Raw genomic sequence first — 14,807 nt, forward strand, 5'->3', positions numbered from 1 at the left:
AATCCAACCCCCCCCCCCCCCCCCAAAAGACTAGTGCATGTAAATATGTCTGGATACCCCTCTCCTCTGTTAATCTATCTACAAGCTGGACGGCACTCTTTACCTCGCCTTGCTCACAGTATGCATAAATTACTGTGTTATATGTGATGGCATCAGGCTTGGTACCCCCAACCAGCATTTTCCCTGCAAAGCATCTTTAAGCATTCCAGCATGACAAAATCCAGAAAAAATGGTATTATAAGTCACTAAATTCAACTCGATCTCCATTTCTTCTATCTCTCCAACTATCCGAAGAGCTTCTTCTATTCTGTTTGCATTGAAAAGACCATCCAAAAGTTCATTATATTTTGTGACATTAGGTGAACACCCATATTTCCCCATTTGATCGAGCACTTTCATTGCCCACTCCACTTTTCCACTGCAACATAAACCTTTGATAAATGTATTGGATGTAATTGTATTTGGAGGGCAATTTTCATTCGCTATATTCTCTATAAGATGATGAGCAAGACTGAACATTAAATTCCTGCAGAGCACATCCACCATACAACAACATCAGGAAGGCAACCTTTGAAGGAATTAGAATTGGCTATTGACTTGAAGTAATCTAAAGCTAATAGAATACTGGTTCTTTCTTTAACTTGTTGAAAACATCAGATTCTTTGAGAAAGTTTTTATCTTTTTGTTCATAAGTGGGCTTTTTGTATATTAGCTTTTTGTACACAAGGGATCGAAGGTTTTTTCTTTTTTAATAATAAAGAGCATCCTGCTTTCAAATACATAGTAGAAACTTGTCTTAAAAAGAAGTTAACAAATCAAGAAGAGAAGTCAGATTATCGATTAAAATCAAGAAAATCTCAAAAACCCATTAAAAATCTTGGACGAGAAAAGCATACCTGGACGAGAGAGGGTTGTTATTAGCCAGAGAAGCATTTGCTGCTCTGCTTGTATCAAGTGGTTCTTAAATTGCTGAAAGCGGCGTCGTTTAGTGAAATAATACTGGAGGGACTGGAAGTTCAACCTTCATAGTATTGGGAAATATTTGAAAATATGGAATGTTTGAAGGATGTAAGTGAATATTGACAAAGCGAAATACACTCGGCTTTGATGATTTTAAAGAGGCAACAAATCGAAGACAAAGAAGAGTTTACTGAAGTAACAGTGCGAGAACAGGTTTGAAGTCTCTCTCGCTCTCTTTTTATTATTTGAGTTTGTTATATATATATATATTTCAGTTCACGGATCTATCAATAATGATAAATTCTTTATTCATGTACGCTTAGTTTTAAATTCGTTCTGTTTTCAGCGAATTCTTCGGTTTCGATTTTCAACAAAGTTTAATGCTGTTTGGTTTTATAAACAACCCAATTCGTTTTTTTTTTTGTGATGTACAAAGTTCTTTTTTTAATTAAACTCGAGGGATCTCTTGATTATCTAAGGACCCTTTCTCGTTTTTAGTGAAGAATTCAGAATGTGTAATTAATGCTAATTCCAAATATGAGGTTCTTCTCATTATGGTTGCTTTTCTGTTTTCAGATTTATAAGATTATCTAAAGGTAGAAGCTATGGCGGGGCATAACGAGTCTGAGAAAAAGTCAAGCGATGCTGTGAATGATTTGCAAACATTCAGAGCGGAAAATTTGCAAAGTAACATGAAAGTTATATATTACAGGTTTGTTTCAATAAATTAAGATTTATGGAGCCATTATCAAGTATTTAATGCAAAAGTTTTGTGTGTGAACATGCCCCTAAAGGTTTCAGCTCAAGTTAGAAATTAGGTTTTATGATTATTTGGGAGAATTCTGGCCATGTGTATGATTTGCGGTTGATGTATTATGTGTGAATTACAGCAAAACCAGTTTATTCTGGTTCAAAGAACCGAGTAGAAAGTAGAGTTGATGTTTCCTAAAGAAAAATGCTTAATCGTAACAAATTCATTAAGGAACATGATGGCATAACAACAGTTGAATAAGGAAGAATGAGGAAGGTGTGTTTCAGGATTAATTTGGGCAAGGTTTAACCGGTTATTTGGGACCCTGGTGAGATTTAGAGGTTGAGAAATAGCTGAAAGTTGAAATCTTCGTGGGAAAATCACAGAGCAGTAATTTATTACAAGATATAAACTGTAGCTTGGAGTCTGCTGCGTGTTTATGACAGCATCTAAGCCTTAAATTTTTCCTGTACAGCCGAACATTTTTGTCTATCATTGGTGGGGTAATTGCTGGAATCTTGGGATTCACTGGCTTGACTGGATTCGTCTTTTATTTCCTTGTGATGGCTATCACTTCAGTTGCTCTCATAGCCAAGGCAAAGTTTTCCATCCATACATACTTTGACTCCTGGAACCGAGTTGTATTTGATGGCTTTTTGGGTGGGCTTTTGGTATGTTTCTCTGGTATCTATCAATACATTTTTCCTATCATTTCTGATTTCACTTTACCCAAGATTCTACTCTTTCATAGCATTCCTTTTCTCTTGCTTGCAACTAGAACACTTTGAGAAGTAAATATCTGCTTTTCTTTGTTTACCCTCATTCATATATGAGATAACAGGTAGATTGACTGTGTTTTTATGTTTTATGCAGTCGTTCGTGTTGTTCTGGACGTATCCTTTGCATTATTTAAGATATCTTTCGGTTAATATACTTAAAAAATATAATTGCAGTGATAAGTTGTGTTAGTCATCTTATCAAATAAAGGATTATATTATTTTTCCTCAACATAAGCATCATCAGGGACTTTTCATTTCCCCTGAGCTAATTGATTAAGGACCTGTTTCTCCTTCTTGTTTTGTGTTGTTATGCTGCTTTGGCTGCTGTGCTGTGTCGTACTTGAAACGCTGCAAAACAAAACATATCAAAGTAATTGTTATGGAACTGCCATGTTGTTATGTGAATAAACTTGTGCTCTTTGAATTCTAATAACTATAAAGACATTAAATTATTTCAAGACTTTCAGTAGCTAAATTAGCTAATAAAAATTTAAATTATATTTTGATATTAAACTGGTGTAATTTTTTGTGTGCTTGTAAACCTAAAAGCTCCATTGAAAAACTTGTGCACAAATTTCAAGTCATGAATAGTATACAACAAGGTAGATTGTTCAAAATTATTTATATGTGCATAAAAAATAAATACAGGTTACTTCGGATGATCATTATAATATTTATATGCGTGGATGCATTATGGAGAATGTGAAAGAATGGTGTTGAAAATATTGCAATAAATGTGAAGGTAAATATGCACTATTGGTAATTTTGTTATCCTGAAAAAAAAATTGAAGTTATTTTTTTCTTTTTCAAAAACAAATAATTTGCATTTTATCTTAAAAGCATGCCCCCATCTGTCTTATAAATGGAGTCACCTCACTCTCCATCCATAAAGTTAAATTCCTTGCTAAACACGTAGTGGTACTCGGGGGGTTAAGTAGGCTCCAGACTTGCTTTGGTTGATGATATTGGACTGTATATGGGTTGCATGCGGGTAGAGGAGGGTGTGTCTATATATATATTATATATATATATATTCTTCTTAAATAACTGGTCAAATTCTTCTATTTGTTGATTTCAGTGGCAGAACTAGGGTGCTTCTAGACACTGATACCAGAAAGCATCTGGTTTCAAAGAATCAGGCATAAAAAGATTTGCTTTATCTGCCTTTTTACTATGGTGCTTTTCTGCTTTTCTTGACATGAGTAGATTTGCTTATGACATCGTACATATATTCTGATGAAGAGACAAGGTAGCTGCTCTGTCTTGAACGGAAAGGAAGCTCCACTGCTGCTGCTGCTGCGCATTTACAACACCTTTGAGTTCGAATATGGCTTTAATGCGTTGTATCCATTACAAACAATCACAAAGATTATTTGTCTGGTGTTGTCTTTGTTTAAATTGTGTTTTGGTTAAACAAAGCCTTTAGTTCAGGCTTGACTACACTTGGGAGACCTTTGCTCATTCAATTTTGTATGAATGCTGCTCTATCTTTGCTGGTTGAATCCCATGACAACAATCTTCTATCTTAGTATGCATTTTAAGCTCGCAGTGTGACTCTTTTATTCTCATGTGAAAATTCGCTGGGAAGCGTGCCTTGCTTTTCATGGATGGGAAATGCCGTAATAATAGATCTCGAGGCTATGTTTACATGAAAATCAAACAATTCGTGAGGTAACTGGGGTCCTAAGCTCAATCCGTGCCGATAGTGAGAGCGTGCAATATATAAAAGAATTCCGCAGAAGGTTCGCTCATCTCATTTGACAATCTTTCACTTCGATGGGTACCCCATGCTGATTAGAGCTGAATAAAGCTTTCGGAAATAGAAGAGGCAAAACTGAGAAAAATATTTAGCGGTTTTCTATTTTATTTAGAAATATATTAAAATAACTTTTTTTTTATTTTGAATATTAATATATTAAAACTATTTTAAAATATTTAAAAAAAAATAAAAAAAATTATTTTTTTGACAAACAGTATTTTAACTGCAAACTGCAATAACACTATTAAAATGCGTTTAACTCACCAGAAGGGACACATAAAAATAAAAACAAGTTTAATGAAGACAAAAATAAACAACGTTAGTGGAACAAGTTTAAAATAAATAAATCCCCACCATCCCACCCATTTTCATCTCTTTTATCACAAGAAAACAACCACCGCTATCTTAGAGCTTAGCAAAACACATCCTATTATTTAGAGCAACCTTAAAATGAGCATCAGGATTCATTAAACCATAGTTTCTTGATGATATCTAGCTCAAATATCATAATCCCACATGCTAATGTAGTGAGATGTTAAGCCAATAAAAGTTCAGTGCAATATGCTTTAAACACTACTCAATACAATGTCAAACTCATGGAAGCGCAGGGAATTGCTTTGATCGGTGAATTTTACATTGCTGCAGTAATTGCTTTACTATTGCTGTGAAAAAATTAATCAAAACAAAAATAACACCTCTGCTGAAGGTCATGTCTTTCACGACCTTCCTATACAATAAAGTAACGAGACCTAAGACCACTGATACTGATCCTTCCATCGTTTCTCCCCGGTGACAAATTGAAATGAATCCATTTCATCGTTCATTTTCTTTCAGAGGCAAAATCTAGTTGTGGAACTATATTCTTCCCGCATGCTCATGGAAAACAGATAGCAATCTTGCAGTTTCCTCTCAAATCTGTAAATTCAAAGAGTATCAGCCACTTGAACATTCAGATGACAAGCTGCACAATAAATTATAATTGTTCTATAGCTGCAATAATGTTCAAGTAGTATTCCATGGGAGGCACACAAGCAGCAGCCAATGGATGTGTATTTCCACCATTTTACCATTGGAGGCACATCAAAAACTCTCATTATCTTTTGCTGGAAGTGCTCTTCAGTGCTGGAAAGCACAAGAATCGTATTTACTTGTGTCGAAGCAACTCAATACTCGTCAAGAATTTATAAAGGTAACACTTACCAGCATCTGAGGGACCTTTAAGAATACAAATGACAGTGAATATAGAACAATTGAAACTGCAACTGCTGTGATGATGTTGTTTGTCAGGCGCTTATCATCTTTACTGGGTACAAATGCTGTTTTCAACGTATTTGTCAGATCAAAGAGCCTGTAAGAAACCTACAAGCAAAAAATTTGACAGTTCTTGAGTGCTTGAATTGTACCAATTATCTTTTGAGATTTTAAAATAGTAAGATTGATGCTTACCGCAACATATATGGAGGTGGTAAGCATAAAGTTCAACATTGGGTAGTCTGGAATTAGAGAAAGTAATAATTTTGGTTGGCCATCTGGAATTCCTGATCTGCAAGTTTATAAAAACCACTATGAGGAAACCAGTGTGAGCATCCACAAAATCACCAGCATAACAATATCATACCTTAACCAGATATGGATCTGAGAAATGTAGGTCTCCAGTGTGATTTTCCCCAGCCATCTAGAAAACAAAGTAATAAAATCACTAAAAGTTCTACAACAATAGATCCAGACTCATAGGAAAAGGAGTTCCCTAAGGTTTCCTCCTATCAGTGCCTCCAGCAAATGATTTAACTTCAATTCAAGGGAGGAGAAAATCAGCAAATACATGAATCAACTTATAGGTCACTTACGCGAACAGGGTCAAGCTGTAGCAGCGGAAGTGCTGGGTGACATTTCTCAAACAAATGTACACACTGATCAACCAGAAAACAATAATAATAATAAGCAAAATTTCTGAAAAGTTACTACAAGCACATTTAAGGGGGCAATGCGTACGTTATGGGAATCCATGAGGTATAAGGATGGTATTTGTTGTAAGTAACCTTGTCCAGCTTGTATATGTGCTCGTACCACATATATCCCACCTAGAAAATTCACAAAATCTGTTATAGACATCATCACCACAGCCATCATAACCAACAGCAACAACAGTCAACAAGGCTATAATACCGCCAGAGATATTGTTGCAACAGCTGTTTTAATTGATATTCTGCACTTTGCTTCTGTCTCCTCTAGTTTCTCCATCCATCCTTCCACCTAAAATAACAAACACTAATTATTTGGCCACTGACTCAAAGACTCCCAAATCCATTTCCACCACAACATTAAAGAACCACAAGCACATACAAAAGTTCCATGAGTGATGTGGTGTCTTACCATTGGATGATAGTAGGCATATATCATTCCAACTATCCAGATATAACGATCAAGGCCAGAACGGAAATGCCACTCGTGCAAGCGGGGCAAATCTGGTTTCGCAGGATCAGTATAACCTGCAGTACTTTGAGGCATTAGGATCCCCAACCCCCGCCCAATGCTTTAACAATAGAAATGAACATTTGGCAAGATACCAACCAAAAAGGAAAGTAAATGGGCTCCAAATCACTTCAAATACTCCAGGAATTTCCCACATGAGAATAACTACAAAGAAGCAGGCAATAATTTTCGCAGCCATGACTGATCCAATCTCATTGTACTTGTTGAAAATACCAAGTGCCGCATAAACCATAAGAGTGAAAAGAGTGTGCATGGGGCAAATATAGTATAGCATGTAACTATTGTTCAGTACAACGCAGCAGAATAGCACCAGGAAATTAAGCCGCCACATCATCTGCTCAGAAAAAAAACAAAGGAAACTTAGAACTGGAAGAACATTAATATGCAGAGAGCTAGGGTGAACTATGTTTAAACTTTAGGGTGAAAAGATACCTGTGCAAACCTAGCAAGACTGAAATCTTTGCGAACATAATAATACGAGAAGTTGCCAAATCCAGTCATCCACACATATGAAGCAATAAAAACACGGATTGCATTGTAAAATTCGGTTGCAGCAAAGTAATGGTACATTAAAAATAATACCTGCAAGACACCAGAAAAATGGGTAAGACCATACATTATGGCATGCACAGAAAGCACATATGAATAAACCCAGCCAAAATATAAAAGAAACATCTCAGAACTTCAACATACATTGGTGTTAAAAAAACACATGACATGTAAAAGAAGGAAAGATGATCTCTAAATGGTTGAAGAATGCTTCAACAGATGACTTTGCCAATACTGTTCAACAATTTAAGTCAGGCATAGGATGTCAAAGCCAAATAACCACGAATATTTACAGAGTATCGGTTGCCAAATCTTGTACACATTAAGAAAACTCAATGAACATTTTGAAAACATATAGTCATGCTGTCTGAAAGAATGCCAAACCTGCATCCAGCCTTTCCACTCCTCAGTTTGATGCCTATTCAAATAAAGTATAGGTTTCCCAGAGAATGGTGACTTGTCATGATGTATCTTGAAAGAAGTTATTGCCGAAACTATGATGAGGAGGAAGTAGAGAAACAAGAAAAGATCTCGATTGTAACTCTGCAGAGACAGATATTAGCAAAGTTAAAACATAATCACTAGCAGTAAAATAAAAATACCAAATTTTACAAATTTTAATCCTGACAAGCACATAACCCATCTACACTGTGAGTCAGCTGTTTGATGTTTTTATGTTGCAAAAATGATTTTTTGTAAATGATAGCATAGTGTTGCTATTGTTGACCACATGCTTTGCTGAAAACTTACAGACCCCGAAATAAAGATTGCATGACACAAAGGAGTGGCACCTTCTTAGATGAGCCAAGAATATCAGTGCGGTCGCATATGTAAAAATACATCATAAAGAAACCAAATTCCGATCTGCAAAGAAGAAAGAACTAGTATTTAAATTTGCTAAGATGCGAGAAACTAAATGTTTTTCCTTAATCTAGATTCAACAAACAAATTACTAACATGGCTCTAAGCGTCAAGCGATTATCAATCAAGAACTGCTCTTCCATTGTAAAGAACCTGAATATAGTAAAAACAAGAGCAGTAATTTAATTTAAGCATGAAAAACGAAAGAAAAAAAAAAGTTTAACAGCAACTGAGGATTTTCAAAAAGGCAATACCTGAAAATAGGAAATGTGGAAGTTGAACTCCTAGCTTTGGGAGAAGCAGACTGAACTCCTCCCTCTAGTAAAACAGCTCTATCATCTTCTTTAACCGCTTCGTTCCCCAATTCAACCAATCCAACATCAGAATGCCTACTAGCAAACCAACATCCCAAATTAAGAAAAAAAATTAACTTAACTTGAATTTAACTTTCGTAGTAGCAACCGTTAACTTACGCTTTGGCTAAGGTGTTGTTTTTTGTGTACTCCAAATACTCGGTGTAGATCCAAGCAGCAAATACAGGTAAGATCCCAAGCAAGAAAGAAAACTGCACCAAAATTTAACAAACATCGTTCCTAGTAATTATACAATCAAAATTACCGGCTAAATCAAGCATCGTACCGAGATCCAAGAGAAATGAGCTCAGAGAACCACTCACCTGGCCGGGAGTAACAGGAGATAACATCTGCATTTTTTGGATTCTGGGTTAAGTAAGTTCAATTCAAGCACGACTGACTTCAGCAAAATGAATGATATGCATGTTAACGCGATGCCAGATCTGGTAGTTTACGTATTAAACGGAACCCTAAATTTGCTCCAAAATCTAGCTCTGTCTGTCCCTCTGTGTTGTTGTAATATGTGATTTGCTGCAGATGATTTGCTGGTGTGAAAATGGGAGAGACGGTAAAAGGAAGCGTGTAGAGAGACGAAGCACCAGCGGTTACTTGAGAGAAATGTGTTTTTTATGAAACCGCAATGGAGGCTACCTTCTTATTTTTAACTTGTGAACACCTTTTCCGATTTAGTGAGATTTTTAAAAACATTTTTTACCTAAAAATAATATTTTTTATTATTTTAATTTTATTTGTAATATTAATATGTTAAAATAATTTATAAACATTATTTAAAATAAAAAAAATTGTTTTTTATATAAGACAGGTTAAATCACAGCCGATACAAGCACTTCTTTGTGGATTTTTAAGGGATAGATGTGAAGAATGCTGTGTTGTTTATTAGTTGATAATAATATATATGAGTAATTAATATGTTGATTAGATTTGCAGGCTTACTGGCATTGACGCGTCAACCCAGTGCTCTTTTGGTCCACCAATTCCTTCCTCTTCTTTTTCCCCCGTCAACATTGCAAACATTTCTTATACTAATATCTTTCTTTTTTTTAATTTTATTTTATTTTAGGGGTAAACTATTATTTGAACTTGAATAGTATTTTAAGAGCTTGTGAATGGACAGACCCAATCCAGATGGGCTTTCTATGTACTCTAATAAGTGTTTGATATTATAGTGCAATATATTTTTTTAAATATATTTAAAAAATATTAATTTTTTTTATTTTTAATATTTAATATAAAACCATAAAAAATATTAAAAATTTAAGTTAAATATTTTTTAATAAAATATACTTTCAAAACCGACAAATAAACAAAACTACAGCACTCCTCGACACTAATAGTGAAGTTTGAAAATCTTAAACGATTAGAATATCGTAATACGGAAGTGAACTGGACAGTGAAGTTTCGAGAATAAAAAATGATGGTTAACAGCCCAGATATTGACTAACTTGCTGGCATTCGATGGCAAAAAATGGATTGGTATGCAGATTCAAACTCTTTTTCTTTGCTGGAAGACCCAATCCGACTCTAGCAAACCATGTACTGTCACCTCCCTTTTTTGATACTGCCCCATGTACTGTCGTTTATCCTGCAATTATCTTGATTGATATTTTGTGCCCAGTAAAATGGGTGATGCCAATTTTAGTTATTTCTTCTGAAAATGAAAATCTCACGCGTTAAACCATACCATTGAATTTCAAACTTTGGATTAAAAATCTTCAGAAATATTTTTTCGTCGGAATTAGCATTGCTGAAATTTATTTCGGCATGGACTCGAGTCACTGACCTGCGACCCCTCGGTGTGTGCTAGCATGTGGTGTAGCAGATCGGATCGGTCACTAACAAAATTGAATGTGCTGTCGGCGGATTTGGAAAGCGCGTGGATGTCGGTGACATTGTCATTTAAGCTTTTTTTTTAAAAAGAAAATAAAGATTGGGTTGACTGGAGTTTATTTCACAACCCACAGCCAGGGCTTTAAGCCTAATCAGCCCAAACCAAATCTCGTAGTTATGCTCGTGGGCCCGTGGCAGAGATTTAGCTCAGCCTTTCAAGTTCAGGCTCTTCCTACTTTTGCTTCCCGTTATGCAGTGAGCTCTTTGTAACAAGTTATTGGATTGGTGTCAGAGAAGTGCATGCGTCGGCAATAGTTTAAAGTATTTTTTATTTAAAAATATATAAAATATTTTTTTATTTAAAAAGTTATTAAGGTAATAATTTTTTAAAAAAATTACTTTTATATTAATATATCTAAACAAATTTTTTTTGTATTAATAAATAGAATATAATTAATAAAAAAATATAAATTTTCAATAAAAAAATTAATTTTTTTTTTAAATATAGGTTAGATCGAGATTCTAAATGGCCATTATACTCTATAGTCAGCATCAGTAGAAATTTAATAATTTATATCCATTAACAATATAAAAATGCGTGATCCGGCCATTTAAAAATAATTTAATTTTGATTAATAATTCAAATGGACAGGGAAAAAAAACATGTGAGTTCCCTGAAGAAAATAGAAAAACAAGTATAATACAAGAGAGAGACAAAGTTCGGAATGAACTTAATGGGCTGGTCTGTTGACATGGCATATAAATTCATTTTATTTTTTATATTTAGAGAATCCTGGAGTCTGTATGTAGAAGGCAGTTAAACGAGAATCTCCTTGTAAAAAAAAAAGTTGCAATCGCCAGCACAAACCTTGCTACACCATTACTACCTGAGCTCGTTATCCCTCGCCCCAGATTCATGCACAGGTAAGGTGATTTCAATTTCTTGTTTAATTATTACAAGTTATGGTATTTATTTTGCTGATCAACTCAGCATAAAATGCAAAAATTGTTCCTTTAACTTGAAATCGGAAAGATTAATGACGTTGATCCGGAGGCACGTGATGGTGTTTTGCTGCCGGCGTACAAGCCATGTGTATTGGAGCTGTTGCTGGGTAGTTTGGCAAAAGGTCGTTGGTACTTAGTGCTTTCCTGGTATTATGCTTCTTTTTATTTTTTAAAATGTTTTTAAAATTATTTTTTATTTGAAAAATATATAATTAGTTTTTTAAGTGATTTTTAATGATTTTAATGTTCTAATCTACAAAAATATAAAAAATAAAAAATATTTTTTTTATTAAAAAACATTTAAAAAAAAACACTCTATCAAAATACTAAAGTATTTTTTTTTTAATATATTTTTTTATTAAAAAACATTAAAAAAAAAAAACACTCTATCAAAATACTAAAGACGTAACAATCCCAATCCCAATCCCTAACCACGAAGACCGATGCAACAGTTTCCAACCGGTCAAAGCTCTTAAATGAAAAATTATTATATTAACTATCAACCAGGTTAATTCTTCAGGAAATATTCAGACAGCTTGAAATAATGGACCTGGCTTTCAGTATTTCAAGACAATTAAGGACTTGTTTCTTAAAAAAAACACATTTTTTATTTTTTTGTTTGAAATTAATATTATTTTGATGTTTTTAAAATATCTTGATATATTAATATTAAATATTAATTCCAAACAAATAAAAAAATATTTTTAAATAAAAATTATTTAAAAAATAACATTATTACACTCTCAAATACTTTTATAAAATTAAACAATACGAAGATAACATGAAAATAATTCATCCCCACGTCAGCAATTACTTGTATGTTCAAAAAATTAATATTTCTAGACCATCGATGGTAAGATATGTATTTTATTAATTATTAGAATATAATTAAAATAACTCATCCCTGTATTAGCAATTCATAAGCATGGCCGGGCTAAAATATATTTTAAAAATTAATAAATAAAGTATAATTAATACAAAAATTATATTTTTTTATAAAAAAAATAAATAAAAACTTGATTGAGTTAATTTTTAAAATTATTATAAATAACTACTTGATGATTATTAAAAAAATAAATTAATATTTTACTAATTTATAGAGTTTCTAAATTTATTTAGAGATAACGAGTCATGACTTTTTCTTTGTAAGAGATATAATTGTTGTATGGTAAACAGAAAAATCACAAAAACATAAAACATGACATAAAACATGAGCTATCACTCTATATCACTCTATACATAGCAATTTTTATTTTATAAATGAAAATTTATAAGTTTTTCTATAAATAATTTGCGTGGATTAAACTAAATAATTTGATATTTTGTAATTTGTTACAATATAATTTTTTAAAAAATATTAAAAAAATCAGATATTTAGTATAATAAATCATTAAATAATTCTAAATATGTTTATATAATCTTAAAAACCAAATAATTTTGTTTGTGTAGGATATGATATTTAAAAATTCGACACTCTTAACCTGTCAATCTCTTCTAGCACTGTTCTACTTTCACCATCATTTCCGTAGCCCTGGGAATCTTCAAGTGGTAATTTCTTGAATTTGCTCCCTGTATCTCTCTGGTTGTAATCGAATAGTATTTTTTTTCCCCTTTCAAAGGGAAGACCACTGGTTCAAACCGGAAAAGAGAAAAGGAAAAAGGAATAAAGTAAAATGTTAAAATTAGGACGAGAGAGTGAAACGGAATCAGGGCAATTACTAATCAGACCTGGACGGATCCTTCACCGTGAAAAAGATTCGTATAATTTTTAGCCTAAATAAGATGAAACCACATGGTTGTTGTCGTCGGTGATTTTTTTTACATTACTATTTAAGTTGTAAGTAAAAAAATAATTACTGTAAATATATCAATTGGAACACGAATGACATATCTCGGATTCATTTAATATTGACACCACACACACACACACATATAATATTAAAAAATCCACGTTGAACACATGTATGTATTAGGGGATGGTCATTGTTCATTTTTCATGTCTCATTTATTCCGTAACTTTCTTATTTATTAAAGGTATGTTTGTAAATGTGATAAATATTACATTTTAAAAATATTTTTTTATTTTTAAAATTTATTTTTAATATTAATAAATCTAAATAATCTAAAAATAATTTTAAAAAATAATTTAAATAAAAAATATTTATTTTTCAAACAAGCAAGCGTTCTGGCCACACCAACAGCATCCTAAGAATAGAATACCATCTCACATTAATCTTTCAAAATTCATGGCCTCTTTTTAACACGCTAAAATAAATACCCCACCAATAATTCATAAATATCCCACCCCTGATCTGGCACTACTTGCAGGAAAATTCCAACACCTACTGGCAACAAAAGGTAGGAAATCCCCGGTGCAAAGATACGCTTCCCGTGCGATATCCATCAGTTTTCAGGTGGCCGGAATCCGGATTCTCCATGTCATCATCGTCTATTTTTCGGTGGCCGGAATTTGATTTCTCATATTTCACAACAAGGTTGAGTCTAGAGAGCTTCAGGTGGTTGGATTTTTCTATCGATGACGTGTTGTGGACCTTCGTTACGGTGCTGGAGTCCGTGGCTTTAGCTGCTATGCTTTGCTACTTCTTTGTATTCTGTGGCTGTACTCTTTGACGAAGATCAACTGACCATCTCTGAATTCTTTTCTAGTACATATACATGACTGGTAAGGAGAATAGAAAAATTTTAGTGTTTAATTAGAGAGTTGCACGCATCATTTTTCTTACCCTCATCTTCACATAGTTGCTAGTTAATCTGTCACAGTGGGCTACAATTAGTTCCTTTTTGCGTATCGTTTTCTGGTCTGATGGTCATACGGCGTGGCGTGTTGATGCAGTTTGATTATCTTTTTGCATATCAACTGATCGTTCGTATGTCATCACGAGAGATTTAACTTAATTAATTAGGTTTATATTTAAGAAATTATTAGTTTAAATCTTGCAAACTTCAAAACTACTAGTAATTTTATTAAAATTAGTTGAAGTATATATTAATTAACTCAGATATCATATTAAGAAAACTAATCGCCATATGCTACTGTCGACGACTTCATATCACGTTTCCGGCTGGAGGGAATGGACTGCTCTTCAAAATTCAAATAAAACAATTATTTTTTTATTCAAATTTAATATGTTTTATATATTTTGAATTGATGTATTGATATTAAAATAAAAATTTTAAAAATAAAAATATATTTTAATATATATTTTAATATAAAATATTATACAAAAAAATACTCGTAACCTAACTACCTAGGATGCTTTTTATCCTCGCTTTGAGAGCCATGGTGCCATTATTCAACATTGGAAAGATAGAGCACAGGTGGGGTGTCCTTCTCTGTGATTGTTAATGTTTAATTTTTTTTTGAAATTTAATTTAATTTTAAATTATTTTAATGTATTGATATTAAAAATAATTTTTAAAATAAAAAA

At 33.0% G+C, this 14,807-nt stretch overlaps 1 protein-coding gene, 1 long non-coding RNA gene and 1 pseudogene across 3 annotated transcripts; 2 read left to right on the top strand and 1 right to left on the bottom strand.

Moving 5' to 3' along the window:
- The first annotated feature begins 1,074 nt into the window (after nucleotides 1-1,074).
- Nucleotides 1,075-4,025, top strand: LOC105122142 (ER membrane protein complex subunit 6-like). 2 transcript variants are annotated; one of them, XM_011021075.1, is made up of 5 exons: nucleotides 1,077-1,173; nucleotides 1,537-1,672; nucleotides 2,187-2,382; nucleotides 2,585-2,604; nucleotides 3,697-4,025. In XM_011021075.1, the coding sequence occupies exons 2-5, from the start codon at nucleotides 1,566-1,568 to the stop codon at nucleotides 3,725-3,727; spliced, it is 354 nt and encodes a 117-aa protein (XP_011019377.1). In that variant the 5' UTR covers nucleotides 1,077-1,173; nucleotides 1,537-1,565; the 3' UTR covers nucleotides 3,728-4,025. The 2 variants fall into 2 exon arrangements, with proteins under 2 accessions (XP_011019385.1, XP_011019377.1); XM_011021083.1 differs by lacking the exons at nucleotides 2,585-2,604; nucleotides 3,697-4,025 and adding an exon at nucleotides 3,569-3,674 and having other exon boundaries at nucleotides 1,075-1,173.
- A 625-nt stretch (nucleotides 4,026-4,650) lies between these two features.
- On the top strand, nucleotides 4,651-4,922 carry LOC105122135 (uncharacterized). Its single transcript, XR_841646.1, has 2 exons — nucleotides 4,651-4,812; nucleotides 4,858-4,922. It is a non-coding gene; the product is annotated as an uncharacterized LOC105122135 (long non-coding RNA).
- Nucleotides 4,833-9,157, bottom strand: LOC105122128 (CAS1 domain-containing protein 1-like; annotated as a pseudogene).
- Between the last annotated feature and the right edge of the window lie 5,650 nt (nucleotides 9,158-14,807).

The sequence above is a fragment of the Populus euphratica genome, unplaced genomic scaffold, assembly GCF_000495115.2.
Source record: "Populus euphratica unplaced genomic scaffold, PopEup_1.0 scaffold1.1, whole genome shotgun sequence".
NCBI lineage: Eukaryota > Viridiplantae > Streptophyta > Magnoliopsida > Malpighiales > Salicaceae > Populus > Populus euphratica.